This window comes from Camelus dromedarius, chromosome 31 (genome assembly GCF_036321535.1).
Source record: "Camelus dromedarius isolate mCamDro1 chromosome 31, mCamDro1.pat, whole genome shotgun sequence".
NCBI classification, from domain to species: domain Eukaryota; kingdom Metazoa; phylum Chordata; class Mammalia; order Artiodactyla; family Camelidae; genus Camelus; species Camelus dromedarius.
In genome coordinates this window covers 18,881,973-18,905,246 of record NC_087466.1, presented here as the reverse complement: position 1 = coordinate 18,905,246, position 23,274 = coordinate 18,881,973, and the positions used below count along the sequence as shown (strand labels likewise).

Genomic DNA, 23,274 nt, shown 5'->3' with positions numbered 1-23,274 from the left:
CCTCACTCACTTGGCCTGAGGATGGGCAGGGAGCAGTGCTCGTCCAGCCAGGACAGCGCCGTCCGGTGCAGCTCCTCCAGGCTGCTGGTGGACACCACACCCTTGAAAGACTCAAACAGCGGCTTGATGATGACGCTGAACTGCACAGCACTCGGGTTAAAGAAAGGGTGAGCGAGGACGGGGCCGGAGACACAGACCCAGCGCGGAGAGAGTGAAGTCCAGTCACAGGCCTGCCTGTGACTGGCTCCCCTGGGGACTGGCAAGTAACTGCACAGACAGACAGAGACGCAGGCATGTGTCCTTCCATTCCCCTAAAAGCTCCTAACTGTTCCTGAGCTCAGGCTGTGACCACGGTCCCCCAGCCTCAGCCTGCGACCACGGTCCCCCAGCCTCAGCCTGCTGACAAGGAACCTGCCATCAGAGGTCCTGACTCCTCCCTGCCACCGCTCTGGAATCAGGACCAGAGCAAAGCAGGGGAACTGGGCTGCTGTCTGTCATCTCTTCTTTCAAAACCCGCCCCTTAGTGCACACAGAGACCACCTGCCCTGCCAGAGCCGATGCTGGAGTCGCTCCTCCCGTGTGACCCCCCCCTCAGCCCAGCAGACCCAAGGCTGGGGTGTGGTAGCCGACCCTGCCCGTGTGCAGAGTGTCTGTTCGGAGGCACAGCGGAGGCTGGGTGGGGAGTGACAAGGCCAGAGCTGTCCCCCTAAGGGCCCTGCTGCCACCCGGAAGGCCAAGTGCAGGGAGGCATACACATCTTGTTACAGCAGTCAAGGCCATGTGGCATAAATGCAGAGAACAGCCTGGAGGGATCTGCCTTCAAATCCAGGCTCTGTATTTGTTTTGTGGGTCCTGGTTTGTGGGGGCACCACACTCCCTGCTGCTGCGGGGACAGAGCTGGTGCCAGGACACGTTAGACCAGATCCTACCGCACACGCTGTTGCTCCTGCAAGCAGCTCCGGCACTGTCTTTACTTCCAAGGACCCAGAGCACAAAGCTGGCCTGCTCTGCGTCCCCAGGGAGCCCCAGGCCTGAACAGTCGGTCACCAGGGACAGCCTGCTTCACCCTATGGGCCTCACCAGGCCCCTCCCTCCTGAGGTAGAAACCAGCACTACCTGTCTTGGCAAACTTAATGACAACCACTGAGAGAGAATCTTCCCAAAGGAACCAGAGGGTCAGCGCCCGCTGTTCCAGTGCACTGGTTGGGAGGTGGGGGACAAGTAAAGAAAACCCAAAGATACAATCCAGAACTTCCAATTCTGCAGGGTCCGGCTTTTCACATATTCATCAAACATGTCTCTCATGTGATCACACTGGCGCCGGGTGACGGGGACGCCTGTGGCAGGGAGCAGCTGCTGGCAGGAGCTGAAATGACAGAAGAGCTGGGGGAGCTTGGGTGCCAAGCGGGCAGGTCTTGGGGCGTAGGAGGGCATAAAGCTGCCGGGCTGAGCAAGGAGGCAACTACAGGACCCGGCCACGTCTCAGGGACAGGCAAGGGAGGGGACCGGCCCCTGGAGCGGAGCCCCAGGCCCAAGACTCACATGATGGTGGCGTTCAGCTCCTCGATTTCCTCCCGCAGCCGCCGGGCCTCCTCCTGCATCTGGCTGCGCTCCTGCTGCAGCTTGGTGATGTACTCCACGGTCTTCTGCAGCGTAATGGCGTGGCTGGTCTGAAAGGGGCGGCCGGGTCAGGGTAGCCACGGTGACCCTGTGCGTCTGCCGGTCCTGTGGGCTCCCCTGCCCGCACGACCCCCCCAGGCCACTTACCAGCTTGGTATTATTAGAGATCAAGCTGTTCAGGGTGTCGAAGCCCATCTTGATGTTGAAGCGCCTTTTCTGCTCAGCTGAAATGTGCTTCATCTGCCGGTTCTGCTGGGGAACTGACTGTTACTGCAACACAGGGCCCCCTCCCTTCTCCCTACCTGTCCCAAACTGGTGCCCAGAATAGGACCCTGTGGCCATAGAGAGCTAGGTGGAAGGTGGGGTGACAGAAAGCTAAAAGGCTCCAGCAGGAGCCAGGAGAGGGACAGGACAGGGCTCAAGAAAACCACCCCTGCAGAACAGAGCACAGCAAGGACCGATCACAGCCGATCGGCCCTTCCCCGCCGCCCTCACAGCTCTCCTCTGCAGACCCAGGTCAGCTGCCTCCCCTCCCCGGCTCCACAGGACTCAGTGCTGTCTCTTGGGCTCAGGACCCACGGTCACCACAGGGCTATGTGGTGGGTGGGGAGTGGGAGGAGCCTACAAGCTCAAAGTTAAAGCAGCAAACATCTGTTTCTGACGCTGCCCCAGCCTGGTGAGACACCCGTGGAGCCCGTGGGTCTTTCCCGTGTCTCTGGTAAGGGACGCAGCTGTCCCAGAGGTCCCCTGGTATTCTTGTCTCCCCATCCTTCCAAGGGAATTAAGACTCGAGTGATACCTTCAAAGCAGCCACATTTTTGGGGTCTGCAGATTTCCCTGAGCAGTTGTTCTGGGGAGACTGAGGACTGGGGCTGTGTTCTGAAGCACACGGAGAGGCCTGCCCTGAGTTCGGGCAGTCTCGACCTGAGAAGAGCAGAGACCCCCCACCTTAGGGACAGGCCGGAGGTGTGAGCTCGGCAGGGCTGCACCAGCCTCGCAGAGAACTCATCCCAGCAGGTCCCAAGACACAGACACCCACCCTGAACCTCCCATAATGGCCCCAGAGCAAAAACTAGAGACATCCTGCCAATATCTGGCAGGGGTGAGGGGTGGGTGTGGAGTGGAATCATTGCCTGAGCTCTGCCTGTCACAGGTCGCGGGGGAGCGCCGAGAGGAGACCTGCCTCCCGGCTGCCTCCCACAAAGCAGCCTGGAGGAGCCAGGGGCTCCTTGGTGTCTGCAAGGCTCCAGTTCCTCACCCTGGTGCTGAGGACACAGGTGTCTGTTCTGTTTTTGTTGTTCTTTAAATTCTACATTTTTTCAATCTTACCCACCCAACATTTTTTTTTATTAAAAAAAAAAACAAAAAACACTCTTTTACCCCCAAGAACACAACAGAGAAAACCAGGGGCCCAGGCCAGCGCAATCCAGGCCCTGAGTCTCAGGAGATGCCACCAGGTCCCACTGCACGGCACAGAGGCCTCGACCCCGGCCCTCTCTGCTTGACCCTTCGCCTCACGCTGCTCGCAAGCCCCCTGGGATGCCCTAACTTTCTGGGTCCCACACCTCTGTGGGCAAGGCGGCGTTCACCCGAGCCCCTCGACGGTATTTCAGGGCCTGGCTCACAGCTAATCTGTGTCTTCATCTTTCCAGACGAGGGGCCTTATTCCTCGAAATCTGTCCTGGGACAAGTCCCTCTGTCTGGCCCCTGTAAGTAGAGATCCCCTCCTTGGTGTCCCCGAGGCAGAGGGAGGCCAGTGCTGCAAAGAGCTCTGGGATCAGCCGTCGTGGTTTCACCGGGGACAAGATGGCACTTTGGTCCCCCTTCCTGATGTGGCATCTGGCTCCACCCCCACCCCCAGCCTCGGAAAAACCTTCCATCCCTGACCTCTTGGCTCTTCAGATGTCACTGGAAAAATGGGTCCTACCCCGACTGTGTCACCGGCGTGAGACCAAGCAAGAAGGGACGGGCCCCAGAGGCGCAGCACCGGCACCGGGCAGGGGACAACAGTGCTGGTGCTGGACAGGGCCGGGGCTCCTATGGCTACGACCCTAGGCTCACGTAAACTGGAGACAAGGACTCCTCCATCCCTTCTCTGGATCAGAGCTGGCGGCTGAGCTGCCTGCACCGCCACACGCCTGCTGTTTTTCCACAGCAGGTTTGTCCTGCCCCTTGCTGAGCGTGTCCCTAGCCCGGGCCGCCAGCAGCTTATGAGACCTCACTGCCTGGCCTGGCAGCCCAGGCTCCACCCCGGGTACCCACGGCAGCACCCCCAGTCCAGGAGCGGGCCCACTCACTCCACTTACGGAGTCCCAACTGTTCCACCCGGGGGGACACTCACTGGAGGCGGCGGCAGGGACCTGAGGAACGCCCCCGTGCAGTGGGACCTGCTCGCCCTTCACCAGGGAGTCCTGCACTGCACTGGGAGAGAAGAGCCGCGAGACGGGGGTGGGCTGGCTGCCTGAGCCGTGGCCGAGGTCTGTCACCAGGATGCCGCTGTGGAAGTCTGTGACTCCAGGAGCCTGAGGTGACATAGGAGAGAGGGGTCACCCCTGGCCACGGTCATGTGGGTGAGGGCACGCTGGGTTATAAGGATGCTCAGGGTCTGTCCGGGGCCTCCTCACCCTGGCGATGGCAGCAGGCGTGATGACCACGTTGGACTGCGACCCGGTAGAAGCCAATATCCCTTCTCTCTTCAGAGGACCTGATGTCATAATCACCGCCTGCGGCTGTCCTGGAAAGGGAGCTGCCAGAACAGGGGGCGGTGAGGGTGGAGGCCCCAGCTGCAGGACTGCTCCTGATGCCCACACCAAACCTGGGCCCACCCAGGCTGTATGGGGGGCTCCCACTGAGACATCGCCCCCTCACTGCTGGGCCAGAGGGACAAAGCTACATTTTTGCAGCTTCTCCGTGGAGGGGACAGATTATTATCAGGAAGATGACCAGGACCATGTTTTTTCAAACTGGATTGAGACTAACTTTAAAAGAACACAGAATAGAAAATAGAGCATATGCATGCAGCATTCCATGACCCTTCTGCTTCACATCAGTGTGTGTGCATCATGAATCTACAAGCCCCAGGGACGGGAAATACCCTGGGGAAGGGGGTGCGGGGGACTGTCCCGCCCTGGCCACCCTCCACCTGACTCACCTGGGGCAATGCAAGCATTCTTCAACACCACGGGCAGAGGCTCTGGCTTGGGAGCAGGCACTATTTTGGGGGGCTGCTTGGGCCTCCCTACAGGCAAGGATACGGGCTTGGGGTGCACAAAAGTTAGACGGGGTTGGGGAGGCCCAACCGTCGGAGGCCGGGTGACTGGCGACAGTGCCAGGCCACAGGGCGACGTGGAGGGGGCGGGATAGCGGGTTGTGATGATAAGGCCCGGGCTCTGGCTGAAGGTGGTGGCAGAGGCATCGTGGGTGAGAGTGGCAGAGGCCGTGTGGGTGATGACGGAGGGTGGCTTGCTGACTCCAGCAAACTTCTGTGGCTGCAGGAAGGCGGGTGCAGTTGGGGAGTTCAGGGCAGAGGCAGGAGGAGGGCCTAGTGGCAAGGCGGGGGAAAGAGGTGCTGGGGCGGGGCTGGGAGGCAGCAAGGGCACGGTGAACACAGGGAGGTAAGGCTGGGGGACACTCAGCGGCGGCGCGGAGGGACCCAAGTCTGTGGGCTGGATAAAGGGGTCTCCGGGCTGGGAGGTGGGTTCACAGCCCTGCCCGCTCATGGGGTCCAGGGCAGTGGCCACAGGGGCGGCGATGAAGCCATCAGGGAGGCTCACGCTGGGGAGAGCCGGGGTTGGCAGGATGGCCTCCTGGGAAAGGAAGAGAAGAAGTGAGGAACAAATGCTGGAGTCACCCAGCTCGAGACGCGCCCTAGCGCTGCACACCACAAAGTCCAACGTTGTACGCTGGGCATCTGGGATGGCGCCCTGGGCAAAAGGACAGAGGTGACAGCTCCCGTCCCTGGGACTGCTAATCTGGGGGAGATGGATCTGCGTCTCCCCGGGTCTTGTTTCCCCTGGGAACTCAGTGATAACACAGGGCTCAAACACCGGGGCTCTCTGCACACACTTGGCTCTCGGCCTGGGAATATCTTGTTTCTGGAGTCCAGTGGGGTCCCCCCAAAGCCCCTGCCATCTTCTGTTACACACCAGGGGCAGCCTGGATTGCAGCTGCTCACCAGGCTCCGCCAGGACAGTTTCACATATCAACTTCTAGACAGGGGTCACCTCTTCCTAAAAGGGAAACCCTGTAAGGAATCCATTGTTCCGATCTCAGTCTCTATAGAAGAAAGTCTTCCCGGAGTCTGATGGAGGGAGAGGGGGCCAGGTCACGGGTGGGTGAGTGACTGGATCTGGGCACCAGCATGAGAGTCTCTTAAGGGCAAAGAGCCATCTGTGGCTCCAGTACCTGGTAACCAACTTGCGTTGAGTGCTGAGTAAAAAGCAAAAGAAATACATGAACTTTTTATTGGCGATTCATGTTTTCCTTTGCTGTCTCACTAATCCTGTCTTGACTGGTGCAAACAGAGGTTGCTGCACATGGGTAATATGGGGACTCGGGTGGAAGCATATGTTTACTGACAGTCTCCCGCCTCGTGGGTACCTAAGGACACCCTCAAGGAGGGCCAGAATCCTTTCCCTGCGCGTCACACGTGAGGTCAGCACTAGATCTAGCGACCCTCAGCACTCCACTTCTGACTTTGATTATGGCTGTGAAGGTCTGCTGACCAGCCCAGGGCTCCTTCCCTCGCACTCTCCCTACCTGCGCAGGCGGGCTGTTGGGATCTGCTGCAGGTGCTGAGGCGGGTGTAGGCGGCACGGGGCCAAAAATGGAGCGGCTGGAAGAGAAGAGGTCTGAAAGACAACGTTGGGGGCCGGTGAGTTCTGTGTGCCCAACACTTCTTGGAATCAAGATACAAACAAATCGGGCTTTGAACCCTACTTTAGCCCGAGGAATGCCACGCCAGAGGGCATTCCACTGAGGTAACTCTGCAGAAAGAGGCCCTCTGATTGGAGCTGCACATGCTGGCAACCAGTGTGGGCACTGAAACACTCCCAGGCCTGGGTGGCACCTGTCCTTACAATGGCGGGAGCTCTAGGACCAGTTCTAACTGCAGGGAACTGCCAGGAGGCAGCTGTGTCGTCAGCGCCCTCTGCTGCCCAGAGGGAGAACTGCTTACGGTCAGGGCCACACCTGAGGCTCTGAGACAGAATGAGACGCTCTCTTCCTTGAGAGAGAACAATGGCCCAGAAACACTTCCCAGACCCTGCAATTACCACCAAAAACTAACAGACAAACGAAAGCAGGTCTGGGAAAATTCTAAGTCCTCCCCCTGGCCCATTCTAACAGTTCCCTCTAGGTTGGGGAAGCGCCTCCACTCTGTCCTGAGCAAAGTGAGACGCAGGCAGCCATGCTCTCTGCCTGCCCCCTGTCCTCACCCTGGAAAGGCTCAAAAGTGTCCATGAAGTCCAGGTTGGGCTGCAAAGGAATCAGCCCCGGCTGAATCATGTCTGCATTTCCCAGATGTGCTGTAAGAATCAGAAAGGAGACAAGAGTTATTTTGCCTTCTCAGACTGTGCTGCAGGAACATGCAGAGGGCCTGGAAAGCATCTTCCTGGCCCTGCTCACATTCTAGATTCTTCCAAGGAGAAGCGCAGGCAGCTGGCTGGGGTTTCTTGTTGGCTCATGGGCCTTCTCCACCCTCAGAAGGCAGGAAAGAGAGTTTTCACAGGAAAAGTAAATTGAGCATCGGGGAACAGCAGAGACCTCCCCTATCCCGTTCGAATTTTCAGTCTGTGGGCCCCTCTCTGAGGGGTTAACCAGACGGCTGCTCACTGCCAGGTGAGGCGCCATCCCAAGAACCCATCTGATTTCCTCGAGCACGAGTTACAGGCCCTGTCATTCCGCCAGGCACTGCTGAGGGGACAGTATCAGAAATGTGGAACTGGTTCAGACCAAACCCCCCACTGTCTTCTGTTTTTTGGCAGTGGTACCACGGGCCTGATGGGGGCCCAGGGAGGCTCAGTGTATGGGGCCTTCACGTATCAAGGAGGTTGGCCAATCCTTCTCTTCACCGCTCAACCTAAACTAGTGATCGTAGCACCTCAGAGATGGCCCTGAGGCGAAGCTGGCCCCTGGGCCTGGCCGAGAAGGAAACGTTTCAAATCCAGGGTCTGAGGGCAGGTTACCTATTTCGCGTGGGTTGGGCCAGGCCACTGGCGGGTGTGAAGAAAGCGTGGAGAAGAGGGTGTCGGCAAATTCTGACATGAGCATGTCTGTGTCCAGCAGTGTGTCCTCCTCCATGGGGACCGGAGTCTTCCATCCGTCCCTGTGTTTGTGCCAGTAAAGCATGTCATCGTCCTACCATCAACAGAGGGGGAAGGAAAGGTCAAAGGGGCGACAGTGACTTTGAGCTTCCAACCATGTCACACCAGGGAACTATGTGACCCCAATCCCCAGAGCAGCAGGGGCTGCCGGGTAACAGATGGGGCGAGGGGGTGGCGAAATGCAGGGAGCAACCCCCTCCAGCCTGCTGCAGAGGGAGCTGGTTATTTTCCTTCACGCCCTTCACATGAGAAGGGGGCGGTCCGTCCTCTAGCCACAGGGAGTGTCCGTGTCTCCATCACTTTCCACTGCTCTGTGGGCCACCCAAGTCATTGCTGTTTCTTGTCAAAGGAGGGTGGGAGTGTCCCATGAGGGTCTTCAGGGCCATGCTCGCTCACCTGGGCCAGGCTGGAGAGATCCTCATCCTTGTGCTGCTGGAGCTGTGCAGAAAAGGAGAGAGGGACAAGGTGGTCACTCAGGGCCCCGGGATGGGATGAGGCCCTCAGACTCTCCCACGTGGAAGTGGGTGACCTCCAGAAGCATCCAGGCCTTCTCTCTGTGGGAGGCGGGAGGGGAAAGAGATCCTGCCCCTGCTATCCCAAGGGCGATGCACGGTCCAGAGGCAATTCCCAACCAGCATTTTAGAACAGCACGGCTCACAACACAGGTGGAGAAACTGAGAGCAAAGGTCACACAACCAAAGCAGGCCACCACTTGGGCTGGGCCAGAACGCTGGGCTCCATGGGGGACAGCTCCGGGCCACAGCCTCAGGGCCAGTGCTCTGAATGCAGCGCGCGTCCCCTCCCCTACAGGGCTTCCCGAGCGTGCTCTCCCTGGGGCCCGGGCTGGGTACCCTTTTCTTAAAGTAGGTTCTCCACTTGTGATACTCCCGGATCACGATCTCGATGCGGCTCTTCCAGTACTTCCCTTCCGTGGTGATGGCCTGTGGGAGAGAGGCGGGTCAGAGTGCAGGCATGGCGGGCTTCATCAGCAGAACGCACCCCGTGAACACACAAGCGTCTGGCTCCAGCAGGCAGGCCCGGGCCACCCGCTCCGAGAACCCTGCCTTGGGCCTACAGCTTCATTCAGTGTGAGTCCCACCTCTCCTGTGCCTTCATTTCACGGCCTGCGATAACCCAGGGGGCTTTGGGGACCCAGGTCCTGGAGTCTGGGCTGGAGCAGGGGTCAGACAGTGCTCAGCAGGGGAGAAGCAGAGAGCCCTCCCTCCTGGCGCTGGAGGAACCTACAGAGACCAGCAGGCTCTCCAATGCCCCGAGCCTCTGCTGTGTTTTCAAAGGGCAAAATGGAACAGCCAGTCACAGAAGTCTCGGGTGGAAAGTGATCTCCAAGATTTCACTCAACCTTCCCACCGTGCAAGGCAGGGGTCCTTCCATGATGTCCTTGAAGAATTCTGGTGACCAGGGATTCACGACAGCCTCAGAGAGCCCACCTTGCTTTCGGATTCCTTTATTTTTTTTTTTTATGGCTGGGGTATATTAAAGCAAGTTCCAGATATGATATCATAAATGCCATATAACTTTTCCTGTAAATACTTCACTGTGTGTCTCTGACAGTGAAGAATCCTCACAGTGAACAATGCAATATTATTACCAGACCTAAAAAAGGGATGCCTCTGAATACCATCACAACCAGAGCAAGTCCCACGGCTCCAAACTGCCTTTCATTAGGTTGCTTTCCAGGTTTTCCCCTTTCATCGTAACAGTAAGACATGCTTGGAGAAAACCAAAACAATGCAGAAGGGCAGAAAGTGAAGATGCTCCTCTTCGCCCTAATCCTACCCCCAGAGGTACCCACGAGGGAAAAGCTATCGTATATCCTCTGAGACATCTCCTAGGCAGGTATGATCACATAGATACACCCTTTAAAAAATTAACCTAAAACACTGTTGTGTAACTCGCTTTTCTTTTCATTTACTATTCCTTTAACCTCTCCCTCTTGGTACATAAAGCTCTTGAGGTTATTCTTTGTTACAGATGCCTTGTAAGGAGTCAATATCCTTCCCTGCTGACTTCCAGAGAAACACCAATGTTAAAGCAGAGGGTAGGTCCCGGTTGGAGAACCCCTCAGTCCTTGGGTCAGTCTGGTCTGAGAAGGGGGGAACCTCTGCGGGGTGTCAGAGGCCACCTGCCCCCCACATGCCCGCCGCTTCTTGGGGTCACACGGCTGCCAGGACAGTGCAGCCCCGCACTCTGCCCTGCAGCCTCCCTCTGCGGAGCCCAGCTCTTGGTCCCAGCCCTCGGGAGTCACTCCTGAGAGAGGGCGGGTCTCGTGCCAGGTACCTCTGGCCGGCGGTGCTCGTCCACCTCCACGGAGCCATCTAGCGGAGTGACAAAGTGGCACACGGGGTTCTTGCGCTTCTCCAAATCTGGGTGGGGAGAGCATGAGACGCCATCGCTGTGATGGGGACCCCTGCGGGAACCCCACCCCTTCTGCTCACATCCCCCTCTTCAGGTGGGGCCCTTCCAGGTGACCTTTTCTTCTCCTTCCCTTGGAAAACAAGATTTCAGAGAAGTAAAGGGGTCCAGGTCAAAGGAAAGACTGTTGGTGACACGTGGGCGAGAAAGAGAGTCTGGCTGATCAAGAGAAACACCAGCCTGAGCCAAGGGACCCCCAGCCCACTCATCTCCTGCAGATGTCACTGGGTCCAGCAGCACCCAGGCCAGCTGGACACAGAACAAGGGCTGGGCCTGCATCCTCCTAGACCTGCAGAAAATGGGAACTGTTCCCTGGTTCTCCACGTGTCACCTCTCGGCTAGACACCCGTCCTGACTCCCTGGCAAAGACCTAAGCCCTCCCACCTCCTCTGCCTTTACGTCACTGGGCCTTTTATCATTTTAGGAGGGTGGGAGCAACCGGCTATCGCCTCCTGCAGACCATGGGCACCTTCACGACAGATGCCTGGCTGGGCCCACATGCTGCTGATGGCAGTAAGCGTCCAGTTCACCCGGATTTGTCTTGGTTTTCCTCTCTCTGCAGACTGCACGAGAGAGGCTTCTGTCTGACCACACCATCCCAGGAGCGGGCTGCGGGCTCCAGGCCCCAACGTGCAACAGCCTCCGGGTGGCAGAAGGGAGGGTCTCTGGCCCCAGCCCCGCGGCACTTACACTGCATGTACCACGCCCGCCAGATGGCGTTGTTGAGCCGGATCTTGTCTCTCCACTGGAGCTTCAGGCCCTTGAAATTCTTCCACTTTGGAGACACCAACTTCCCACTGAAAGGTAAAATGAAGAGGGGACACTCAGTGGTTTCCCTAAGAAGAAATGGAATCTAAAAGTGCCACCTGAACCCAGGACTCAAAATTCTGGGTTAATTCACTGCAAGCTACACGCTAGGACGGAGAGAACACACAAGGCACTCTGGGATTTCTCCAGTGATATGGGGTCGGAGGCGGCGGCAGGGCGCCGGGGCGGGAACGGAGGAAACAGGACTGGGTTGGTAACTGTCGGAGCCAGGTGATGATACAGGGGTTCACCATCCTAGTCTGTTTCTACTTTTGAGTATTTTTTAAATTTTCCATAACTAAAAGTAAACAAATCTGTTGATTTTGCATTACATACGTGTAGTAAATCATTATGTTGTACATCTTAAACTTACACGTTATATGTCAACTTGATCTCAATAAAGTTGGAGGGAGAGAAAGAAGTCTGCTGACCACTGAATTCCTTGAACTTGGTCTCGGCCACCTCTTTTGTCACCAGTCCCCACAAGGCACTTACAGTCCAGGCACACAAGTGTCCCAGTGGCCTTAGAACCTGCGGGACCCGCTCCTGACTCCTGGTCCTTACTCTTCACGGAGCTCCCTCTGCCCCTGGCCACCTGCTCATCCTTCAAAATGATACTCCAACACCACCTCCTCTGAGCCAGCACCGCCTCTCCCAGGCTGCCGCCAATGCCCTCAGGACCCCTGAGCACTGTTCAAACCTCGAGGACAGTGCTCATCCACACCCTGAGCAGCCATGCCCAGACCTACACCTCCCGCCGTTAGACCGCAGCCTCTCTAGGGGAGGGCCCCTCAGCCATCCTCTCCCTAAGCACCCAGCACAGAGCTTGGCACAGAGCAGGGGCTCCCGGAGTAATTCTTCATGGAATGAGTTGAAGGGCTCTTACAAACAAAGCTAACAGCAGGCAAGGCCTGTTGCGTGGGGCACAGCCTTCTCAGACTGCTGAGCTTCCCAAGGGTTGTGCCAGGAGCCACCTCTGAGCAGCTGGCTTGAGATGGGCGAGGCACTATTTCTGGTCCACACCAAAGGGTTCTGTGGGCTCTACATCACCGCAGGCCACAGCCCCGCGCTTCTCCAAACCCACTCGGAAATCCCACGGGACAAGCAGAGACATGCCAGCAGTCTCACAACAGCCGGGGTCTTCGAAGACAGCGCCCGAGTGATAAACATTACCTGAACTTGAACACCTGGTGTATAAAGCAGAAGCCCCTGGCTGCGCACCTGGCAAACCTCATGCCTCCCCCAGCCCAAGTCAGCACCGGGCCAGGCTCTGGATTATAGGCCAGAAGGCCATGACCCCCACAGAGAAAATGTCACAGCAAATCCCCTAAGCCCCTGAGGGACAGACAGACAGCAGCCGCCTCAGCTCAAAGGGTCAGGGCTGTTGAGCCAGCCCCACACCCTCTTCCCCCTCCTCTCCCCAGTCCAAAGGCACCTCTCCCTCCGTTCTCCCTCCGCCCCCCCGGCCCGTGGCCCGGTGTCCCGGAGCCGCTGCAGCCCGGTCGCACACTGCCTGTGGGCGTTTATGGTCACCCAACTGCTCGGACATGCCAGTTTCCTGTGTGGAATCACGGTACCACCACCGCCTCCAGGGTATCTTAATAAGGACTAAAGGTACACACATTCTTAGACATACAGGACACGCAAACCCTAAAGTAAAACATACACATAAGATACTAATAACCACCTCAATGATCCGGATTTAAGTTATTACCGAAAGGCCCGGGTCAACACCCCCTGACCTGCAGTGTCTGCTTCTGTGTTTGCACCACTGCCATGGGCTCCTCCTCCTCCCCAGGAGGAAAAGCTGACACCCAGGTGCCCGCTCACGGTATCAGCAAACACAGACCTGGGCAAAGGGCAGCCCTGACCCCATGCAGCCCCTGCTTCAATGCTGGGAAGGCAGGGCCTGGGTCCATTACTCATTCAACAAGTGTGAAGTGTCTACTGTGTGTTGTACCCCCACTGGAAGCGAAGGAAAGGGACGGACGAGGCAGATGAGGTTCTGGCCCTCATACAGCGTGTCAGTCCTGCCTATGTGCTGAGTGTCTCAAACAAGAGCAAAGGGCTGTGGGAACACGGCCACCATGACCAACCCTGTCTGAGGAGTCATGAGAGCCTTTCTGGAGGAGGTGACGTCTAAGCTAAGGTCTAGAGAATAAGGAAATTTTATCGACACCAAGGAGAGAAGGAGAGGCCTATGCTGGCAAAACAGGCCGAGCGAAGGCAGGGAAAGCACCCGGTACGGCTGGAGACCGGGGAGGTGGGGGAGGCGGCGAGGGGAGCGGGGACGTGCTTCCAGGCCAGGCTAGAGAGCAGAGCGTTCACCAGAGAACGTCAGGTCCCACCTCTGGGCAAAACCGACCCTCTTTCCCCTCCTCCGCCACATCTTCCAGCAACCCCATGTCTGGCCAGGTGGGGGGTTCCAGGAAAAAACAAAACAGAAAACTGTCCCCATCTTTTTATGCCCTTAAGGTGTAACTGACAGCTTCCTCAGGTGGAAGGCCAGGATTCAAACAGCCCCTTCTCTGTCTGCACAGCAGGACCAGAATCCTGCCCCGGCTTCTCTACCTGCAGAGAGGGCTGCGGAGGACAGAGCAGGAGGAGGGATGGGACGGCAAATGACGACTCCTGGGAGGAGAGCCATTGGTGCTGCCACGTCCCGTTAGGAACCAACCACTGGTTTAGATATAAACCCACCCTCACTGCTGCTCGACACTGAACACAAAGCGGCCAGTGTGAGCACAAGACCGCCTTCCAGGTGACAGCAACAGCATGATTACCCACCATGCCGGGGTGGGGGGGGATGTGGAGAGAGAGGAGACCCGGGGGCTCGGAACCAGATCTGACAGGGTATGGGCTGGGGTCTCGTCTTCCTCCTCCTCAGCTGCTGGGCTGCTTCCCTCTTGCTTGACGTTCATGTCCAGCTGTCACCCGGCATCCCAGGCTTCTGTGATACAGCCAACAGGCGGCGCTCAACCAACACAAAGAAGCAGGTCCGAAACCAAAACCAAAACCTAAACAGCCCGCAGGAGGGGAGGGGGTGAAAGGAGGGAGTCGGAGACTCTCTGGGGCGCTGGACTGCCCCTTCCTCACAGAAGCGTGGAGACAAGGTCTGAAAAGGCAGCACACGCAGCCCTCTGGTACCCGGGGATTCCAGGGAAGAAAGGACGGCACACACAGCTGTTAGGAAAGTGCGGGGCACGTTCCAGTTTCCTTACTGGTGCGCTTCTCGGAGCCTCTGATGTGCTGATGTCACTGTCAGGCCGCAGTGAGGAGAAGCGGAGGCCTTCCCTGTGCAGACATCCGCCGACAACTCTCTGTGGAGGTACCTGAAGTCTAGCTTCCCATGGAACATACTGGGAAGGTTAGAACTAAGAAGTTCTAAGTGGGAACTCGCAGCGGGTGGCGGAGCTCCCCAGAGCAGTGTCCCCAGCACAGCATCTCCTCTCCCTTCCACCTGCCCAACGCAACTCGCCCCCGACACGTGGCTGACTGGGGAGCTTCTTAGTCTGAATCAGGGGGACACCATATTCCTTCTTTAAAGTATAACCAGAAACACACTGCCAAAATTTCTGAGACTACCGGCTTCCCAACAAATGAAAAGCCCTCCTCTGGCCTCACCCCGACACCCACCTCCAACATGCTCCTAAGGCCCTCTGGGCTTCCCCAGCAGAACAATGACCCGATCCACACCCCCCACTCTCCCAGCCTGACTCTGAGAAGGCCAGGGTCTGGGTCTGACTCATCCCAGCACGGTGCCTGGCAAGTGGGAGGTGTGTTTAAATACGGAATTACTAAGTGAGTGCTAAACTTTTCCATAAAGAAAACCCATCACACACCCTGCCACAGGCGCCCTTCCTAGAAGACAAGTTCGTGACACGAAGCAGGAAGTCTACAGCACAACAAAGGTCTCTCTCAAAACTGCTGCTGGACTCAACTTGCAAACCGAATTCTTTTGAGGTCTGGCAAGAGACTGCCTTGGAGTGGAAATTAAAGTGTGAGCCCTGCACAGACAGGAGCTGGAATTAAAAAGAGGGTAGGGTGGGATTGGGGCGGGGGTTTGGGGTTCTGTGGGTCCCAGGTAGGGTTAGCTCCTAACTCCCAGTCAAACCATTCTAAGAAAGGCGAGGGCTCTGGGTTCTAACACGGTGGGGCCCAGATGGGGGTGGAGTCCATTCATCTGGGCATGCAACTGTATTTGCTTGTTTCTTGGCTATTCCTGGTGCTTCCTGGAAACCTACGAGCAAAACATTCCTACCCTCCCGTTTCTCCCTCCCAGCCAGGTGGAGTGGGTGGGCCACAGACTGGCGTGGGGCTGCGGGGTCCAGGCCCTCTCCTTTCCTCTTGGGGGCCCACACCGCCCCTGTTCTGCTCCCACAGAGAGAGCTCGGGGTTGGGGAGGACTCTCCTAGTCCGCGGCTACCTGGAGCTGCCTGGAATGACAATCTGGGGTTCCCTTACAAGCCACATCCTCAGCTTGATCTACAATAAAGGAAATACTTCAGTCAGCATCTGCGGAATCCTTTTTATTGTAGTAAAATCCATATAACATAGAAGTTACCATTTTGACCATTTTCCAGTGTCCACTGCAGGCACAGAGTACACTCACAACGCTGCACAACCATCCCTGCCACCTACCTGCAGTTCCGTTCTCATCACCCCAAAAGCAAGCCCTGTGCCCAGTAGAAGTCACTCCCCATTGCTTCCTCCCCTGGCCTCTGGAAACCACTAATCTACTTTCTGTCTCTATGGACTGGTTTCTTCTAGACATTTTGTATAAACAGAATGATAAAATACGTGGCCTTTTATGTCTGGCTCCTTTCACTCAGCACAGCCGCTTCAGGGGTCACCCACACAGCAGCCTGTATCAGTGCCTCACTCCTTTTTCTGGCTGAGTCATATTCCATTGGCTGGAAAGGCCACATTTTGTTTGTTGTTTCATCTGCTGAGGACACTTGAGTTGTTTACTTTTGAGCCATCGTGAATAGTGCTGCTGTGAACCGACTCCTGTTCTATTTGCCAGGTGAGGGGGAGAGGTCTGGTCACTCCGCTGGCACTGGGGACAGAACGATGGGCAGAAACAACTGTGAACTTTGTTGCAGGGCAAGCAGACAGCTGTCTATCAACATTTCAAAGGCACATCCCTCTGACTCTCGGTTCCACTGTTAGGAGCTGATTCTACAGACCCATTTGCACATGGGCACAAAGACATCAAACTGCAGCGCTGTTTGCGACAGCAAAAGGCTGGAAACAACCTGGATGCTCATCAAAGGAAACCACCACGTTTACACGTGCTGATGTGCAGGCAAGATCGGCAAGACATATTAAGTGAGAAAAAACAAGGTGCACCGTGCACGGGATGCCCACCATTTGTGTTTCCAACAGGGAGATTTGCACACAGACACACACACGGGAAGGGAGGGAGGGGCAGGGAGGGAGACAACCAGTCAATCTCATGAAAGATACACAAGACACCGGTAACAGTGATTTCCCTTCGGAGAGCTGAATCGGAGAATCAAGGGGGCTCAGCTGGAGAGTTCGTTTTCACTATTTACCATTTTATACTGTTGAAATATAACAAAGGAATGTATTAGTTTTTCAAAATAAGAAAGCGAAAAAGACCAGGTACAGTCCAAGACCTTATAGGGTGTCTAGTTAATTGAGGGAAGACAATTAATCACATGAGCAGATATAAAATCTGTGCACAAGTCATTTTTGTGCACCAGATCCAAATATGAGGACAATGGTTATTAAGTGGTTTCTGTAATGAGTGAGTGGATGAATAATGTTCAGACTGGTCTCTCTTCCAGGACTCCAGTTCTTTTTCTTCAAAAGAGCGGTCTCTATTGGCTTTTCCTGGGAGCTGGGCCTGGTTCCACAGGCTGCTAGGAGCCAAAACTAACAGGCTCCAGACAGACAAAGGTTCATTGAGGAGCCAAGGCGTGGGGAGCAGCCCCTGCGAGAGGCATGGCAGGAGGAAGGCGCCGCATTTAGCAGAATCGCCCTGGAGCCATGGGCCCTCCACCCCGGGCCACCTGCCCAGGCAGGGCCTCCGCCCAGAGAAAGCCTGGGAGGTTTTCATGCCCTGCTCCTGCGCCCAGGCGTAGGTCCTCTCTCCTGCACCCAAACTCATACTCCTCCTGGGCACCTGGGATCTTTTTTTTTTTTTTTTTTGAAATACATTCAAAGAAAGTCCTATTGGAGAAGCAGGCTGGGAGGGCGATGGCAGCAAGGCAGGGTACAGGCTCCCGAGGTCCTCATTCCAGGTCCGTCCTCCTGACAAGGTGAGAAGACATGTGTGCACGCATGACCGGTGTGTGGCGTGTGCGGTGTGTGCGGTGTATGGGCTGGCTGCAGTGTGCATGGTACTCATGGGCTATATGTGTGAGAGAGCACTCTTGCGGGTGTGGGTGTGCTAGTGGGTCTAGGTATGTGTCTGCTGAGGAGTGTGACCACGTTTGTGAGGACTGATCCGTTCCGTGTAAGAAGCAGGGATTGATCATTTCCATGACCATCAAAATTGAGAACACCGTGACGGAGCTGAAACCCGGCTAGATTGGGCCGGGGGTGTGCAGACTCCACTCCCCGACGGTGGAGGACAGTGGCTGTGTTCTGGCCTCCCACCGGGGACAGACACCACCACGCTTACACCACTTTCAAGCAATGGTTTCCACTTCTGCATGGGTGATGGAGCTGTTTGAGCCCACATTCGAGAGAATGGTGACAATGTCCACATTACACCCAGCAGAGCCAGAATAGGTGTGACAGCACTGGGCCTGGCACGGAGGGACTCCAGGGCACCGAGCCTAACACTGAAGCTGACCTTAGGTGTGCTGCTGAGTTTTAAAGCCTGGAGTTCCCTGTCAGATTCTAGCCATAACCAGACATCCAGGCAGGAGCATGGATACTGGGGCAGGGCACCAGTCAAAGCCATAATCATGTGTTTATTTGCCAGCAGAGTCAACTTAAATCCAGAACCCAGGCTGTTCCCGACTCCTCCAGACTGAGGACGGGACCAGACTTACAACAGGAAAAAGCGGTGTCTCACTTCAATTCGCTCCACTTGTTAATAATTAAAAAAAAATCTGTGCATTAGCCATGTGTCTCTCTTACTTTATGAGCTGTCTTTTCGTGTCTTTTGTCTTTTAAAAAACTTTTTATTTTGAAATAATTATAGACTCACAAGAGGTCACAAAAATAGTACAGAGGCACATGTGCCCTCAGCCCAGCCTTCCCAGCTGCGGCACAATCTCAACACCAGGAAGCCAGCTCTAGAACACTGCTGGTGCCTAGACGACAGATCTAGTTGAAATGTTAGTTGTTGTTTTTTTTATAATTTTACATTGGTAATACTATAATTCTAAAGATATTAACACTCTGTGATATTTCTGCAAACGTTTCCCCTGGGGTTTTTGGCTTTTACTTCTTTCTATAGCATGTCTTTGAATCAGTAGGTTATCTTTTTGTGTAGCCATATCTACTCGTCTTTAGAGTTTCTTTTATCGCTTCCCTGCCTGCCCACCCACCCCATCCAGAGATTAAGTTACTTTTCATTTTAATCTCTTTTTAAGCTTCTTTTAGTCTTACTGATTTTTAAATACATTACATACCCACACCGAAAGAAAATTCAAACAATACAGAACAGTACAAAGAACAAAAGCAAAGTCACTTGCAATTCCACCACCTAGGAATAACCGCCGTTCACATGCTGGTGATAGCACCGTGCAGTAAAGAAATAACCTTCTCCAACTTTACCCTCGCCTTTGCCCTCAGCTTCTGGGGGGTGACCTCTAGGCCCCTGGAATGTCCCGTCTGACAGGAGTATCTCCATTTGCCTGGAGCTTTGGCCCCAGGACAGCCTCACAGTGTGATTTACGAAGGGGGCTCTGGACCAAGGGGCATCAGTTTCAATCTCCAGAGGGACCGATGGCTAAAGCAATCAGCCACCTCTGGGAGGAGCTGGAGACTAGAGGTCAGCCACACGGGCAGTAAGTGATCCAGCTCCACAGAGACTCTGAACACCTGAGACTCAGGTGGGCGCCCCTGGCGGGCAGTGCTCCCTGGGCACTGTCAGCTCCCTGGGCACTGTCACACACTGTGGCCAGAGGGAGCGAACACTGTCCACTGGGAGAGGACGACCACGCCGGGACCCTTCCTGGACTCTGTCCTATGCGTCTCTTCCCTTGGCTGATTTAATTTGAATCATGTCCTTGAGAAAAGCAGGGAAAAGTGTAACAGCTTTCAGTGAGTTCTGTGAGTCCTAGTGACTACAGAACCTGGGGATGGCTCTGGGAACCTGCAGATGGTGTTAGAAGTGACAGAAGTCTTCCGGACTGTTCCCTCGAACCCTGCAGGTGGCCCTAAGCCCTTGAAATATGTATTTATCTGATTAAGTACCTATGTATACATGTGTATATATACTCAGATAAAAACATGAATAAAACTAGTATTTAAATACATGGGATTGTTACTTTGTTCTATAACCCATTTTCCACTGACATGTCACAGGCATTCATGATGCCAATAAATATAGTTGTATAGCACCTTTACTGGTTACAGAATATTCCATTATATATATTTATCACAATCCACTTAACTACTTCTCCATAATAGGCATTTGTTTATGTTAAAGGACACAGGCTATTTCTGTTTTTCACTGTTATAAACAATGCGGCGATAAACATACGCTACTTCCATGTCTGTGTAGCTGCATGAGTGTTTCTGTGAGATAAATGCCTAGAAACTGGAAAGCTGAACCAGAGGGTATGTGTACACTTATAATTCTGTTACAGTCAAAGAATCTTTCATAGCTTATACTACTTTACATTCTTAATGGCAGTGAACAGTGCCTATTTCCCCAAACCATTACTCATATTAGTTATTATTAATGTTTGCTAATCTTACAAGCAAAATTTTCGTTCACTAACTTTTTAGTTTAGTATCTTTTTATGTTCATTAGCCACTGGATTTTTTATGCTAATTGTCTGCATGTCTTCTGCTCTTTTTCTGTTGTCAGAGAGCTCTTAATTTGGTGGGAATGTCTGCAACACACACAGCAGAGTCAGTGTGCCCGAGCGGGCTATCATCTTTGCCTTGACTATTTACAGGGGCTTTTGTTTTGCTTTTTCACTCTACTTAACTTTTTAACGTATAGTGGGTTTTTGTTATTACTATTGTAGTTGGAATTTTTATTAATGCAATCAAGATTTTAAGGTCCTTTCTCCTTTTTTAAAAAAAATTGGGGAGGGGTAGGTAGTTAGGTTTACTTACTTATTTGTTTACTTATTTTTTATTGGAGGTACTGGGGATTGAACCCAGGACCTCCTGTGTGTTATGCATGTGCTCCATCACTGGGTGACACCCTTCCCTTCTCAAAGTCCTGTCTTCTGCATTTCCGTCTTTCGTGTCATACTGAAAAGAGTTTTTCCACCCCTAAGACTTTGAAAACACTTATCTATGTTTTCTTCTAGTTCTTTCACAGCTTCATGTTTTACATTCAGTTCTTCGCTCCATCTGGAAGTTGTTATGGTGTTATGAAGATACTGGGATCCTGCTCAGTCAGCAGTTCCCACCTATTTACTCAACAATCCATCTTTCCCCTGTTAGACTAAAATACCATCTTCATCATACACCACATTCTCATATGTAAGACTTGGGACCACTTCTGAATACCCTGGTTCTTTTGGTGTTTTGCACATATGTTTTAAATGGTTGCACTTTTTACATGTAACTCGGATTCATCCAGGGAAAAAAATCAACTTAGTTTTTTACGCTGCTCACCAAAATAAATCCAGCTCACTATCTGATTATCACATCTTCCCTCACTAATTTATGACACTTCTATTAACATAGATTAAATTATAACATACTGGGGCCTCATACCACGGATTCATGTCGAATCCTGTGCTAGTATTACAGTGATTTAACAGTTACAAATTTGCGATACACACTTTACATCTAGGTAGCAATGGTTCCCATCATTTTTTAAAACAAATTTTAGAATCCTTGCCTATTTATTCCTCCATGTTCCAACCTTACAATCACATTGTCAAATCTCAAAAGAAAACAATTTTGCTATTTGACTGGAGTTGCACTTAATAAATACGTTACTGTGGGTAGGGTCATCTCCATCCTAGCTAGGTGAATGTTTCTCTACTTATTCAAGCAACTTAACCTATTTAAAAAGAAATCTGAAGCTGTCTGGTCTGCTATTCTATATGCCCCTCACATTTCTAATCATAATACTTAAAAAGCAAAACAAAACAAAATCACATAGTTACACACCCAAACACAAGCACTATTCACATTTTATTGTACTCAGTACAGCCCCACCTAGCTGATATGGTAACTGCCACCCTCACCCTGATCAGCGTAGCCAAGCCACAGATGTAAGTGAGACGTTTGCATTATATTCAGTACCAGGAATAACTGACTACCCTCAAAGAATACAGCCTTTCCCTCGTACTTTTATCCACCTATGGGAAAAGGTAATTAGTAGGTTCAAGTATTCACTAAGGTTACGATTTTTATATAAAGAATAAAAAACTCCACCCCACTGCAGACACCTGGTGCAAAGAGGAAGTAAATTAACAGAGGTCTCTGGCCAAAGCACACACCTGGAGTCAAGAAACTGGCCGTCAGAGATGTAATAGGAATAGATCATGCCTGCTAATGTTCCTGGGTTCCTATGAAGACTGGTGAGAAATAAGTTTGTTATTATCACCATTATTAGCCATTTTCAAGGCACTGCCAGCTACATAACCTACTTAAAAGGCAGAGAAATCTGAAACTGTCTGATGCATTTCAAAGGATAAGGTAACACTCTCCAGGTAGCCAAGACCTATAAATAGGCTTTAAAAAGCACCGGCTCCTTTTCTAAAAGTCAACTTTGACTATTAAATAAAGCCCATGGAGAAAAATAAAATTCAAAGAGACACATGCACACCAATGTTCATAGCAGCACCATTTACAATAGCCAAGACATGGAAACAACCCAAATGTCCACCAACAGATGACCGGATAAAGAAGATGTGATACATATATACAATGGAACACTACTCAGCCATAAAAAATAATAAAAATAATGCCATTTGCAGCAATATGGAGGGACCTGAAGATTGTCATTCTAAGTGAAGTGGGCCGGAAAGAGAAAGAAAAATGCCATATGACATCATTTTTATGAGGAATCTAAAAAATAATAGCAAGAACAAATGAACTACTTATTATTTATAACTAAGATGATTGATTTCCTGAATATGTGTCAGCACATTTGACTGTCCTTTATGATTGGATTACCACATTCTGTTGATTCTTATTTTACAGTTGGCTTTATTTCTTTGATAACTATGTAAGTTTAAAAAGCTAAAGCTCTAATCTGTTCTTAGAAGCAATAATCAGTACATATATGTAAACTAAAAAAAAATGCAGTACACTGTATATAAGTATTTATATGCAATATAATATGTATTTGCAGTCGAACTGTAATAATTCTACCTAATAAAACTGAAAAAGGAAAAAAAGAAATTAAAAAAAAATGGTTGCTGATATAGTTGGGGAAAAAAGAAAACAGAAAACCCATGGAATCTGTTCTCTGTTGAATTTGAAACCCCAAACCTTTGACAGTAACTTTGACAATACAACTAGGGTCACAGTGACTTCCTGGCAAATTAACTGAAGTTGGTATGGGTACATGTATCAAATTCTAACCTTTCTGGGGCCAGAAGCTGGAGCCAGTAGTAAATGCTAGGTAGCACCTACCATAACGTCCTGTGTAAAATGGTTGATGATAAGAACTGGACCCTCCTCAGGCTGCACGTGGGCCACGCACAGCATGAATGCTGTCGCCAGATTAACGTGGCTGACACGCTGCTTTCTTCATGACACTATCCTGGTTACTTAGCCCTGTTCTAGGTGCACGGACATAGCAGCGAACAAAACCAGGTCCCTGTGCTCATGCAGTTCAGGTTCTCCAGGGAATGAAGGGCAGGCACACGACCACACGCGTGCTGGGTCGGGAGTCCGTGGTGGCTGCGACAGAAGCAAGGTGGAAGGGGCGCCATCTACACAGGGCCGGCAGCCAAGGTCCCTC

At 52.9% G+C, this 23,274-nt stretch overlaps 1 protein-coding gene across 2 annotated transcripts in view; it reads right to left on the bottom strand.

Moving 5' to 3' along the window:
- The window catches only part of MLXIP (MLX interacting protein), a 53,278-nt gene that overhangs the window by 5,223 nt on the left and 24,781 nt on the right, over nt 1-23,274 (bottom strand). Inside the window, exons 2-16 of one of the 2 annotated variants that reach the window (XM_064481252.1) lie at nt 11,067-11,173; nt 10,242-10,327; nt 8,795-8,884; nt 8,340-8,381; nt 7,806-7,977; nt 7,056-7,145; nt 6,379-6,470; nt 4,772-5,426; nt 4,245-4,366; nt 3,962-4,142; nt 2,420-2,544; nt 1,768-1,872; nt 1,543-1,670; nt 1,243-1,366; nt 11-140 (exon numbers count right to left, since the gene is read on the bottom strand). In XM_064481252.1, coding sequence (XP_064337322.1) covers nt 11-140; nt 1,243-1,366; nt 1,543-1,670; nt 1,768-1,872; nt 2,420-2,544; nt 3,962-4,142; nt 4,245-4,366; nt 4,772-5,426; nt 6,379-6,470; nt 7,056-7,145; nt 7,806-7,977; nt 8,340-8,381; nt 8,795-8,884; nt 10,242-10,327; nt 11,067-11,173 — 2,249 coding nt within the window. The remainder of the gene's footprint in view (nt 1-10; nt 141-1,242; nt 1,367-1,542; nt 1,671-1,767; nt 1,873-2,419; nt 2,545-3,961; nt 4,143-4,244; nt 4,367-4,771; nt 5,427-6,378; nt 6,471-7,055; nt 7,146-7,805; nt 7,978-8,339; nt 8,382-8,794; nt 8,885-10,241; nt 10,328-11,066; nt 11,174-23,274) is intronic. The other variant, XM_064481253.1, reaches the window with a different exon arrangement.